The 13,530-nt window shown below is 34.1% G+C and overlaps 1 protein-coding gene across 17 annotated transcripts in view; it reads left to right on the top strand.

The window, feature by feature from the left end:
• Window positions 1-13,530, top strand: part of ATRNL1 (attractin like 1) — a 493,325-nt gene that overhangs the window by 332,457 nt on the left and 147,338 nt on the right. For 9 of the 17 annotated variants that reach the window (XM_072039818.1, XM_072039817.1, XM_038181289.2 and 6 more), the window contains one exon: window positions 1,527-1,613. The exons of the other annotated variants lie outside the window; for them this stretch is intronic. In XM_072039818.1, the coding sequence (XP_071895919.1) occupies window positions 1,527-1,613 (87 nt within the window). The remainder of the gene's footprint in view (window positions 1-1,526; window positions 1,614-13,530) is intronic. 17 annotated transcript variants of the gene reach the window in all.

Here is a 13,530-nt window from a genome sequence, read left to right on the forward strand (position 1 = left end):
CAGCTACATTGCAAAATAGGATTATAGTCATGAAAAAATGGAGATATATATATATAGATAGATGCCTGGGTATAGTGAATTTCAAACTGATCGTGATGCAAAAGTTATGTTGAAACAAAAGAAAAGACAAATTCTGTATTGACTAATAAGTGATTTGCAAAAGAAAGGCAGTATTTTTCCCTTCTGATTGGTTCATTGTTTTGTTAATGACTTGTGTTAACTTAAGGCCTGAGCCCTGAGTAACTGAGCCCTGCAGTCCAAGGTGCATTTTTTTTTTTTTTTTTAAATACTCTGTGACTGTATATCCGATGTCCTTGGAAGAAGAGGGTCACAAATCTGGATCTTGCTGTTCTGAAGCAGTGACCCATCCACTAGTCATAACTGTAATATTTATTCTTGCTAATTATCTGGCCATGCTCCATACTGGGTTACATTATTTTCTTTAAATAGGCATCCTTATTTTCTCTTTGAGACTTAAAGGATAAATTTTGAAGGATTTTTTTCCATTCCAAAGATTGATTTTTTGCAAGACTCAGATGGAACCTATCATAAACAAAATATGATGTCACCAGGAAAGAGCACACAGTGTAGGCTTCATTGTCATCAGCATGATGATGACCTGGGGCTCTGTGATTTATTTCATTAAGCTGTGTCAGTGGAAGGTCTCCATTGTCTCTGCCTTCACAGAGTATCTGTGAAATTGGATTTGGATGACAATTGGATTTGGCTAATGCTCCAACTAGAAGAAGACACTGCTTGCTTGGAACTTTAGAGTCATGCTGATTTGAAGGGAGTTTGACCACGGGTTCAGTTTATTCAGTGGAATCCAGTAGGCTTGGTGGACAATAATGTTTTAAGGTGCATCAGGTTAGGCAGGCTACAGTGGGATTTGTAATTTGCCACACTGATCCAAGTTCTATTGTAGATTATTACAGTGAATGTATTTGTTGTTCTCGCTAAGGGACAGTGTTCTCAAATGTGGCTGCAAGGGCAGAGTACTGCCTTCTGTCTGTTCTGCAGGTGAAGGATGTTGTCTGACGTGGAATCTTTGGGCAGCCCCTTGGTTTTCCAGTGATTTTTTGTAGAATCATAGGGGCGGCAGTGGCTCCGCTCCTCAAGTCTTCTGTGATTTATGTTCTGTTGCCTACACAGATCTGTGTACACTGCTGATCCAGCTTCCTCGATCTGGGCATTAAACATCTTTGTTTTGGCAAGTGAATGTTCTCAGTGGAAGAACAATGGTATTTTAAGACATTAATCATAATCTATCTCGCCTCTCTTGAACATGAAGTTAGTTCTTTCCTCTCACTTTTTAAATAAAAATAAAAGGCTGTACTTTCTTAAGTATTTTGTGTGTATCCCCTGAGGAAAAAAGTTTGTAACTGAAGTGATGGTTGTGGATTTCTTTTTGAATTTTGTTTTTTCCTGAAGCATTGTATTTATCTCATATTTTACTGCAACATTTAAAAAAAAAAATAAGATTTATGTTTTTTTTTTTTTTTTTTTTTTTTCTTTTATCCTGGCAGCAGAATAGCTGGGAGGCATCCAGATTTACATTCTGTAGTTCTAGTCAACACTGCTCAGAAAGTGCAGAGCATCCAAAAACTATACAGGTAATGTGTTTTATCACTTGTAGGTATTCTCTAAAGTTAGAGAGATTTCCAACTGGAAATCACAGCCTTTTTTCAGAGCTTATTCTGTTTGAATCAACAAAATATCTCTATATATGCTTCAGTAGCACCAGGGTCAAATGTGTTCATACTGTTATGGCCAAATGATTCATATTACTTTACAATGACAGCAATGAGAGCAAATTACCAGATGGTATTATGTTGACATATATATGTGTGTATATATATATATATATATATATATTATTTTTTTCTCCAGTTAGTGTCTTGTAGTACTATTAGTTTCCATGATCTGCCAGCTGCTGATAGCTGGTTGCCATGATACAAAAGGACATAGTTATTTTTATTTTATTTTATTTTATTTTATTTTATTTTATTTTATTTTATTTTATTTTATTTTATTTTATTTTATTTTATTTTATTTTATTTTATTTTATTTTATTTTATTTTATTTTATTTTATTTTATTTTATTTTATTTTATTTTATTTTATTTTATGTACAGATCCCAGTTCAAGACAGGTCAAAGAAGATATTAAACACAGAACATTAAGTTTCAGGTTAGGAATGCATATAACGTAAACATGCATAGAGGAATTCAAGTTCTTTACTGATGAAAAATAATCACTTTAATCACAGTACCTCTAAACCCCAGTTTACATCCATGTATCATGCATACATGTGGCACATAGCAACAACAAAGCAGCAATATAGTAGCTGACCTGTTTATTTTAGCAGCTACCACCTAATTCTTACCTTCTTGGTTTAAAATATGAAGAAACATTTGAAGTAGATATTCAGCAATGCCTTTATTTTGTTGTAGGGTCATAGAGTTTTCAGCTCATAGAATTTGTCAGAAAAGGGGAAGATCTGGTTTTGCTCCAGTCCACACTGTATGTTGGAAGGGATAGGCACTATAAAGAGTGTAAACAAAACAGAGGTGGAAGCATGGGAAAATAATTGTTTGCTCTCACTGTGATAACACATTCAGCTTTAAGATATGCAAAATAATGGTGAGAAGATTGGTGAGTGCATTATCACCATGAAATTTAATTTAGTGTCGTCAAATAGTAACTGTTGAGTGAAAACTGACACAGCACAGATTTATCAGGTCAGGCAGCAAAGTACATCACAAATGCTGTCTTGGGAGGTAATGGAATTTTCTTCGTGTATACTTGTATATTGAAATCTTTCATTTTAAGTAACCTAATTTTCTGTACTACTCTTTCTGTTCAGCCACCTTGTTTGAACAATGTCATTAACGTTTCCCTTTAAATTAGTCAACAATTAGTTTCAGCCAACTAAAAATTTACAACAGGTTAACTTCATAAAATTATTAAACTTGATTTTGAAGTATGTGTGATTTTTAATGTTTCTTTTAATGTTTAATTTTGTAAATTATCTTGTAAATGTAAAAATATTTTTTGATAAAATGTCTTGGTAGCACTGCATATGTAACACATCACATAATTTGCTACTTGCTGCTATGGCATATTATGAGATAATATATTTCCTGAAATACATTTAGTTATATTTGTTTTAATTACAAAAACAATTTTTTGTCTGTTTTATTCTTATACTCTTTAGTACTGAACACAGTTATCTCAGAGTACCATCAATACTGCCTTGTCTTATGCCTAAATTAGGCATGACTTCACAAATAATGTGCCTACTCTTAACAGTACAATCCTAATTTGCTGAATTAGATGCCTAGAATTCTTATATAGCTAATCTGAGAGCTGGTGTGTCTTTTAATGGCCATCTATAAAGCCCCCATGACATGTGGGGATCAAAGTTTAGCTGTCATTAGAGCTAAACAAAACGAAGTACTAGGCAGATTTTAAACCTATTACTGCCACAACTGATAATCATCCAGTTTTTAACATTAAGAAAACATGAATCACTGTAAAAGTATTTTTGTTGTTGTTTTGTTTTTGTTTGTTTTCCTTCAATACAATACAAATCATTTATCTAATGAATAGATAGTAAAAAACTTTAACTTGAAATTATTTCTCCCTTGGCATAGCAATCATTAAAATATCTGATCTGATATGTAAGGTTGCTTTTGTCATTAAAATGACTCTCATTTAAATCATGCATTAGAGAAACTTTTCTGCAAGGTTTCCAGCTTAATGAACTAGTTGAGAAAATCTCTGGCATCTTGCTTTAGAAACTAGAATATATAATTTTATTTGAACATTATGCAACTAGAAAAAAGAAAGTATACAGAAGGGCAAATGGTATGGAATTTTGCCAAATACAATACCTACCACTACAAAAGACAATTTGTACAAAAGGAAATTTATGTCATTTTTTCACAGCCTGATTCTTAATGAAGTCTTATATTTTTTTTCCACCCATCAGTGACGTATGTTTTGTTTTTTTAGGCAGTGAAGTTAACAGCCTGATGGCTTGTATTACACATTTATCCATTAAAATGAAGTTTAACACACACATTGGCCCTATACAAAACACAGCATAAAAAGATGATTCTAAAGTGAAAAAATGTGGAGAGCTGTTTTTCTTCTCCATCTTGTATACCAGTACACATGCTGTGTGATAGTTTGTCCTCCTGGTTTAAATTTCTGTTCTGTGCTTGAATAAGACAGGAGACTGATCACTGGCACATAATCTAGAAAAACAAACAAACAAACAAAAAACAGCTCCACTTTTTCAGCTCCACTTTAGCTCTTTTTTCAGCTTTTTTTTTCAGCTCCACTTTACCTAATTGACTCTTAATTGAGGTGACACAGCTGAACTGACAATTCATACATTTGTCCACCATGAATGACCTACTTCTGACCATGCAGTATTCTCTGTTATCTTTGATTTATGCATCTATTGCAAGCTCCTTAAGACAGGACTATTTTTTTTGTTCTGTGTCTGCAAAAAGTTGAGGAAATGAAGCTGGGCTTGTAGGTCTTGAAGGTGCTACCCTTAGCCAGGTGCTATCACTTACAGCACAGTGCCTCACCAGGGGAGATTAAGTTTGTTGACTTTTTATATTCAGAATCACAGTCTACCTAGCATGTTTTTATTCATTTGTCCTTTGTTTTTATTCACAAAAAAGTTTCCAAATGTTTGGGTTGCTAATTAGTCTTCAGCTTATAACAATTGTCCATAAACACTGCAAAGAAAAACATCTTCTGTAGTCATTGGATCACAAAACCCAATTATTTTGATTAAATTTGTAGTTTTTCAGTGTGATTACATTTAAACACGTTTACTTCATTTCTTCATACAACTTCATTTTTTTCTGCCTTTTCCTCATGTATGATGAGGTATCACGTGTGCTTATTGTATTGTATATGGTTAGGAATATGGTGTGGGTATGAGTATTCACCTGTAAAGATAGCCAGTTATATTTCTTGAAACACGAAAGTAAAATAAAATAGAATGAAACAATAAAATAGAAAAGGGCTTTGTCTTTTCAAGTTATTTTGCAACTATGATGTGAAATGTGGGTAGGATGCTGGACATGAGTGTTCAATATTGCAAAATGTAGAATGTCCAAAATGCACGTTGAAGTGAATGGAAGTTTCAGACTGTAACTGTAGCAGCAGTATATCTTTGAAAATCAGTTATAGCAAGTGTATACATAGAACTGGTGAATATGTTCATTGTGTATAACCTTAACTAATTCTCATACTTCCACGTAATACAGAGAATTTGATTTTCTGGCTTCTTGTTCACACACCCTTCAACTCCTAAAGAAAAGCAAATCATTGCTTGCAGTTATTCCAGGAAAAAATAACTGTAAGTAGTTACTATATGTTAATTTAAGAAAAATAAAGTGAATATTTTGAGAACGGCCTTAAAGTGAGGTCTATTTGATTTTGTGCTTTTTAGCAAGGAAATATTTTGTTCTTGACTAAGAAGTTTGTTACATTTTAAGTGAAAAGAAGGTGGGACAAAATACTTAGGAATAAGTCATTCTTATGTTTGAAAACAAAATACATATTTGCGAATGCAAATGTTTTCCAGGAGTGGCGGTAGACTGGTTTATTTCAGTCTTTCTTCCTGGCACTGTTTGCATAGAACTGTGTCACTGGCAGGCATTACATTTTTGTAGTTCCATGAGCTTGATCTCTTGAGAGCATATGAGCTGGCCCTAGGACACAATAGTCATTTGGTTTGCTTGTCTTAACTCTACCAGCTGATCTTACCTGTTATCAGATGATGAACTGAGACAGTAAAATATTTTGGATTTTTGTACAATCAGTGTGTTTATTTCAAAAGAAAGAAAGTGGCCCACAATCTCCTTCGACTTCATTCAAGTGAGAAATGGTACTGCATGTGATTCTTAGCAACTGAAGATAATGCAGCCTTATTCAGGCTAAGAATGCTTAGCTCATGTAAATGTATGAGTGGAACCAGAAACTGATTGTTTCGTAAGACAAAAGCATACAGAAATCATTACATGACTACACAATGCGTCACAAGCATTTGCGTACATAATATTTTTCACCTTTACTCATGATTGTCAAATATGTATAAAATTGGGTTTTGTTTCAACAGACTTCTATTTGTTTCTGAAAGAAATATAATAGTCTGCTGCCCCCCTGGTGTGTGGGAGTGCATACTGTACCTGGTTTTCTGGCTTGGTTTCCTTGGTGTGTCAGTAGGTACACACAGCTGGAGGATATTCCAGATGGGATACGAAAAAAAATCTCATGGTAGAAAGAGACATTAGTAGAGATATATGTTGAAAGTTTTTTTGTTTGTTTGTTTGTTTTTTGTTTGATGTTTTTTTTTGCTTTCATTTTTTATTTCCAAGTAAAACCTCAGTGACAGTCAATTCATAAGTTACATGGAAAAGTTTCACCAGAGATTATTTCTGGTTTATATGTCTTGACACTGGCTCTTTCTGTCTTATCTGTGTCTCACATTAAGCAGTCCCAAGAATTACTTGTTAGCATGTACTTTTAGAACTAGTGTCTAAATGGAGACTAGTGTTGGTTTTAACTAGAAGAGCTGAAACAAGTTACAAATCTGCTGCTGAATTTTGCCTGTTGGAATGTTGCATTTTTAAACTGAGTAGTGACTCAACGGATAAATTGAGTAATGACTTTTAGAAACATACTACATAGCTTTGTATACAAAAATATCTTTTTTTTTTTTTTTTTTGTAGATACTGGCTTCACATTGCTGTCAGTCTTCACATAAAATCATGTAAATTTTTGTTAATCTGAGATTTAATAGGAGTACAAATGTCATTTTAAGAGTCCTTATGTGAGGGAAGACATTTTACATTTTCTTAAAGCTCATATATTATATTAAAATATATAAAACTGTCAGGATATTTATTGACCCCAAACTGTTTAGAGTCTGTACATACTAATGAAGAATAGTTGCATACCTTTACAGGGATGTTATTCTTAAAATGAAGTGTGCAGTCCCTCATGATCAGATTTTCATATCGTAATTCAACAGCGAAATCAAAATTAATTGTTCTTCAACAGAGGTGAAGGGATACATTAAACTAATCTTATCTATAATAAATAAAGTCTGCCATTTGTCATGTTCTGTGTATCATAATGTAGATCCTGTGCACAGTTGTTTCTTTCTTCTTAGGGCTTTATTTAATGCATTTTTCATGAAATCGTCAATACTTTACTATTTTCCTCGAAGTTAGTTGTGATAGTACTATTTATATAGTCCTACAGTTATTTTAGCTCACTAAATAACTCTCCCTCAGGCAAGTAAGATCAAAGTGCTTTGTGTCTTTAGTTGTTGCAAGCAACCAGGACAGTTGCTATGTGAATCTGTGCTAAGCAACCACTTATGCTGTTTTGCCTGAAGTAACACTGGACATCTTTTTCTCTTGAGACATGGGGAACTCCCTGATCACTTAAGACAATCTCTAAGCATCATACTTCATAATTATTGGCATCTGCATGCATTCACTCAGTGTCAATATCTGGAGTTAAATATCATGATCTATAGCTCTTTGTGATGGTCTATCTTCCTGCAGTTGTTTGTTCTAATAAACTAACTTTTGGTGGATAAAATGAACAAGATTCAGAAGTTAATGAGTCTAAAGGAACATCTGTTAGAAGGACCTTCATTACCATACATTTCCAGGGAAATGAGAACATAAGGCAAGACAGAAGCTGATGAAGAGCCTGTTTGGCTTAAGCAAATGAATAATGTGGCTCAGGACAAAGACCGAGCTTTTCATTCGGGTACTAATAAGCACTGCATTGTTTTTGGCAGTTAACCCCAGATGTTAATCTGCTGTCAGTTGTATTGTTCTGCCCTTTTTTCTCTCATACCAGTGTAATTTATTCATCCTGGCAGGATCCACTTTTCCCTTTATTTTTCCAAGGTAATAAAAGTGGTATTTTTTTATCCAATAGGCTTAGAAAATACCTGTCCTTTCATTTAAAATGTAAAATGGTTACCAGTTCAAAATGAAGTTTCTTAAATCAACTTTTTGCTATGCTGAGGAATCCAATCAATGAGTAAACCAGTGCCTTTTGTATTAAGAAAAGGAAACCTCAAGGTTGTCTGCATAATGTATCTTTTTATTTTTTCCTCTTTTGCTTTATGATCAACTTTGGTAGTTGAAATGCCGCATTTTGTACAAGTGGTTCTAGACACACAAAACAAGCTTTCACACAACATGCACTCTGAGATTAAAGAACAATTGCAACAATGCTACTCATACAGTGAAACATATTTATTAACCACTCAGGCCCAGATTTACTATTTTACTATTTTTACTTTTATTCTGACATGGCAAACAGCATATAATGAAATAAAATTATGTCTCTAGACAGATCTGGTATTTATAATGAAGAGACAAGAGTCACTCTTGAAAGTTCTCATTGATGCTAGTTCTCCATTATAAAGCTGATTGACTTAAATATCTCTTTATTACCCCAGAGATACTAAGCTTCTGAAAATTGGCCAAGTACTTTTTTCCCAGACTAGACTTTTTATGAGAAGTTTGATAGAACTAATATAAAGAACTTTAGACCTGAGCACTTTGAAGTGAGGTTGTTGCGTATTTTTAAATCAGTCTGATCCTGGGAGAAGTGGGGAGTAATGTTATCTCCAGAAAGTACAGCTGAAGAGAAGAGATTTGTCCATAGCCTGGACTATGTATGTATACACTTAAAATGTGTCATGTAAAGTTCACAAGATGTTTTTAAGAAAAGCCTGTATATACATGTATGTATATAGACTTTGCATCTTCTGGCTGTAGCCAATTATGTAAGGTGGACATTTGATTGGAAACGGGGGAAAATATGGCAAAGAACTAGGAAGGATGTATAGCAATGCATTTAGCTATCCAAAATCATTCCTGTGGTTTAGAAGAAGCCAGAATACTTATAATTTTCTAAGATAAAAATCCTCCTGTTTCTTATGGTATTCCTCACCACCAGTTGCTTCTCCCAGACCTCATGGCTGTCTTGACTTATTCCAGCTTTGAATTCTGTCTTTGAACAACTTTCCTCTATCCAGCTCCTGAGTCAAAAAATCCTTTTGATACTGAACAAGCCTATGTGAGCTGTTTCTTTTGTTGCCATTTTGTGAAGTAAAATTGTTCCCTTTTGTTTTGAAGGTGGTCTGGCATATCCTGGCTCAGTGCTTATAATTTCTTTATGACCAGCCTGATCCATTTTGTCTCATTTTCAGAGTTAGATATGTTCCTTGATATTAGAGGCATCAAACTTGTTTTCCAGGACTGCGCAGAGCAATTAAAATGAGAGGTTTTGCACCAATTATTTCTTAGTATTTCTCTGCTCTGCTGAATAATAGACTCAGATGATATCACCCAATGGTGGCATTATCATAGCACACGTTCATTTTCACTTACATATATTAGATTATTAGTTTTTTTTTTTTTATTAGATTATTATTAGATTTAAAAGTAATTTTAAAGATGAATTTTAAAACTTCTATGCATATGCTGAAAGAATAGTTTCTGTATTATTACAATAATCACATTTTTTGTTCTAAATTTAATTCTGTCTTTCCTGGTTTTTAAAATTTCTATTAATTTTATGATTATTGAAAATAATACAACATATTCCTGTTTTGCACGGTGAAAATTGCTTAATGGGAATATTGACCACATAAGCAACTGATTACCTCTTATGGCTCAGCTTGACAATATATGTTAGTAAGCTTAAAGAAGTATTGGCATTTACCATGAGGGAGCAGAAACATGTCCACAATATTTTCATTTAATAGTGGATTTACTTTTTAAATTCAGAGTCTGTTTCAAAAATATTTTATCAGATTTTAAAATGTTTACAGTCTCGCTAGTTTCAAGGTTTGTGTACTGGTTGTGATTCCTGAGACAGTTATTCATTTAGGAATCTGATTATTGACTTCTAAGAGACTTCAAGTCTACTATTCAAATTAAATAGTGATGAGTACTTCCTTAGCTTACAACAGCTGTAACTGTTTTATGGGAACTATCCAATGCTAAGTTTTAATGTAAAATGAATCTACCTTGTGTTATTGTTTTCAAGAAATGTAGCAGGTCATGAAAGGCAGCTCGTAACAAAGTATTTTACCTGAATATTTTCTTAGTAATTGAGGAAAATACTGATATAGGGATAAATTATTGTGTTTTGAATTTCAAGATGTGCTTTTATGGACAAAGATCTTGGGAGAGATGGGGGGCAAGAGTCAGTATTTCTATTCTTAAATTGTGATCTGATTTGCACCTTAAGGCATTTCCATGTTTTCCAAATCTTTCTACATACATGTGCATATACTCTATGTGGAGAATGTATTTTATTAGTTTATACGATTCAAATACCTTCACTTGTGTTTCCTTAGTTTCACAGTGAAAAAAATATCTTTTAATTTCTTACTTCTGAACGGGTTTTTCTTAATGTTTTTGATGTTCACTGCAGAAAAGGAAAAGTACAGTAAGCACCACCAGGTTTCAGTTTTACCAACTCTGAACCTCCAGTGTGACTGTGGGCCCAGAAACTAGCAATCAAGCCATAATTATCATTACTACTTCTACTTTATTTTGAAGTAAAGATAGCTTTGCAGTTATAGGAAAAAAACATTCTTTTTATGGATATTGGTAGTTTACAGTCTGTTCTTTGTATGTGTCTGTTTTCTTTGTTTGGGTGTATTTTTTTCCTGCTTCTACCTTTTCTTTTTTTGACAGTGGATCGAAATTCTCTTGTAAATAGACATGGTTCCATTGATGTAGTAATATTTCATGCATTTATACCTAAAGAGGATTTTTTCATCCTTACTGCCAGTTTATAGCAGTGTTCAGTGTATCTGGTAATTGTGTTCTCTAAATGCAGAATTGTAATAGGAGCTGCATTCTGTTTTTGAATGCCTGAACGCCTCATTCAGATTATCTTTCACTCTTCATTGAAAATTAACAAATTATAATATAAACCCTTTGGACCGTAGACCCCCTTTTTCCTTTGTTTTCACAGCAGTTAATACAGAGAAGTCCTGGCTCATGGCTTTTGAGCAATATACTATTTATAAAAAAATAATAATACAATTAACTTCAACTTTAAAGTGAGCAGATTATATGCAGTCAACATCCATGACAAGGGGTTTTGCCTTCATTAACAGAAGAGCTAGGTGAAATGATAGTTACTTTCATTTTATTGGAAGTATTGCATTTCTCTTTCTTGAAATTTGCCTTTACACATTGACTCCCATAGCTGTTCAAAGCTAATGAAAGAGAACAAATGATTATATACAGTGGAGATCAACAAAAAAATTAGTCATTTGGCTGGCCACAGAATAAAAAATATTGACCTGTTATTGGAGTCCTCATTTGCTTCTTTTTCTGATGCCTGCCACTGTATTAGTACTCTAGCTTTTCAAAATAAAGAGACTCTGATAATGTTTTTTATGCTAGCTTTACACATATTTACATGACTATTTTTTTATTTATAAAGGTTTGAATGAGGAAGGCCTTTGTGGATAGTTATTTGTCCTTTATTGTTCTGTTTTCTTCCAACTTTCTCTGTTTTACACAAATTACTCAAGAGAGTCTGCAAATCTTTCTGTGTAAACACTGATTGCCCCACAAAATGTATGGTATAGGGACACACTGCCCAAGTTACGGCCATTTAAGTTCTTTACACAACAGGAAGATGTGAATCAAATGCCAGCATTTCCACCTTCTCTTCAGCTTACTCCTCCTTAATGCAGGGGCCATCACTCACACCTTCCTCATGATAGAGTTCATCCACATTCCCAAAGTAAAGGCAGATAAACTTTTTCTCCAAGTCAGGGTTTTAAAGGAAAAAAAAAAAAAAAAGGCAAAACATATGCCAAAATAAAAAAGCATTCAATTTGATTGTATCACTTTTGCCTAGCACTACTCTATGTAGCAGTCTTCGATAAGCATACATTCACTGTTTTTACTTCTGTGACTAAAAGAGTTGGTGGAAATTAGAAGATTCTTGTTTCTTGCTTGCATATAAAAGCAAAGCCGCTTCTCTATCCCTGGAAGCAGAGAGTTCTGATGTAATAACCTTCATTTGTTTTGTTACTGCAGCAGCTTTGGGCTTGCTAAAAATCTGTAGGATAGTGTTAGAAAGTGGGATCATCCTGGTGGATGATCTCCTTTAAGAAATTTGCTGATGGTAGGATACAGAATGGAAAAACTAGGATTCCAAACCACTGGCTCTGATATAATCAGCAGGCAGATCAAAAACTTGAAGAATAAATTGGAGAATAGCAGCAGTATGCTGAGCTGTTATGAAAAGCCACGGACCCCAAATAAATGTTTCACAGGATAATGTCAGAGGCAAGTATCATGTCACGTTTAAGAACACGTTCCAGTTGGCTTCTCTGCATCATAAGTAAGGGCTAGATTATAAATGATTGCATTTTTAAAAAAATGGTACAGTATAAAAACTGGCGAGTAGATTTTTTTTATTCGTCGCATGTATTATATTTGTCTTCTGTTGAACACTTCCAGGGAAAAAAGGACTACCTTGTCTTATGTATTTGCATGGGAAGAGTTCTGTGCTTGTACTAGCTGCTGGCTCATATCTGTAGTAATAAATTAATACCTGAAATCTTTGTTCTTCAGCTAGATTGCTTTACACCCTTTTTGGCTTCACTTTTTATGTGCTATTTTAATAAGAGATTTCTACCTGTACTACAATATTTATTGTAGTTTTAATTTCTCTCAGCATTCTATTAAAATCCACATAATTTTTGCTCTATGGCTAAGAAGAATAAATTATCTAAAATGTTATTTTCTTGGGAGAGTTTTTGCTCCATGTGTCTGTATGTCTGTAAGTACTGAGCAATATTTACTGCTGTGGTATGCCCCATGTGTGAGTCCTGGGAAGAGCTTCTTATTCTAGAACTTGTCTGTATATTTGCACTGTATTTATTTGCTATATGAGCAATGTCCACAAGGAGAAAAAGATTATTATGAGCTTCTTTTTTTTTTTTTCCTCACAGTAGGAGAGGAGAGGATCAGTAAATTTTAGCTTTTCTCTTCTCGCTAGTCCAACTGTTTTTATATTGCCAACTAAATCTCATGTGTTTTTTGGTTTGTTTGTCTTTCTGAGTGTACTGCTAGCACAGTCCAACTGGTAGTTCCCAAGTAGGTTCAGCCATAGGATGCTATTCTTTCTGTCCCTATTCCTAAAGAGAAGGAAGAGCTGGTGAACCAACCAAATACAGCCCAAATAGCTTTCCAGTCCCCACCTTGCACAGATCCTTGTTTCTCCTCTGCCTCTGCATTTTGCCCATTAGGGAGGAAGGAAGAGGTGTGAAGGAGTGCAGAGAAGGACATCTCTCATGCCCATTCTTGGCTACCAAAACGTGACAAACTGGAGGAAACAGGGCAAAGAAAGCTTGCCCTGAGCAGGCTGTGCTGCTTCTGAAGGGAAAAGCAAAACTAGAAGAGAGTGGCAGAGAGAGGGGAAGGGA

Source organism: Anas platyrhynchos, chromosome 6 (genome assembly GCF_047663525.1).
Source record: "Anas platyrhynchos isolate ZD024472 breed Pekin duck chromosome 6, IASCAAS_PekinDuck_T2T, whole genome shotgun sequence".
In the NCBI taxonomy this organism is placed as follows: Eukaryota; Metazoa; Chordata; class Aves; order Anseriformes; family Anatidae; genus Anas; species Anas platyrhynchos.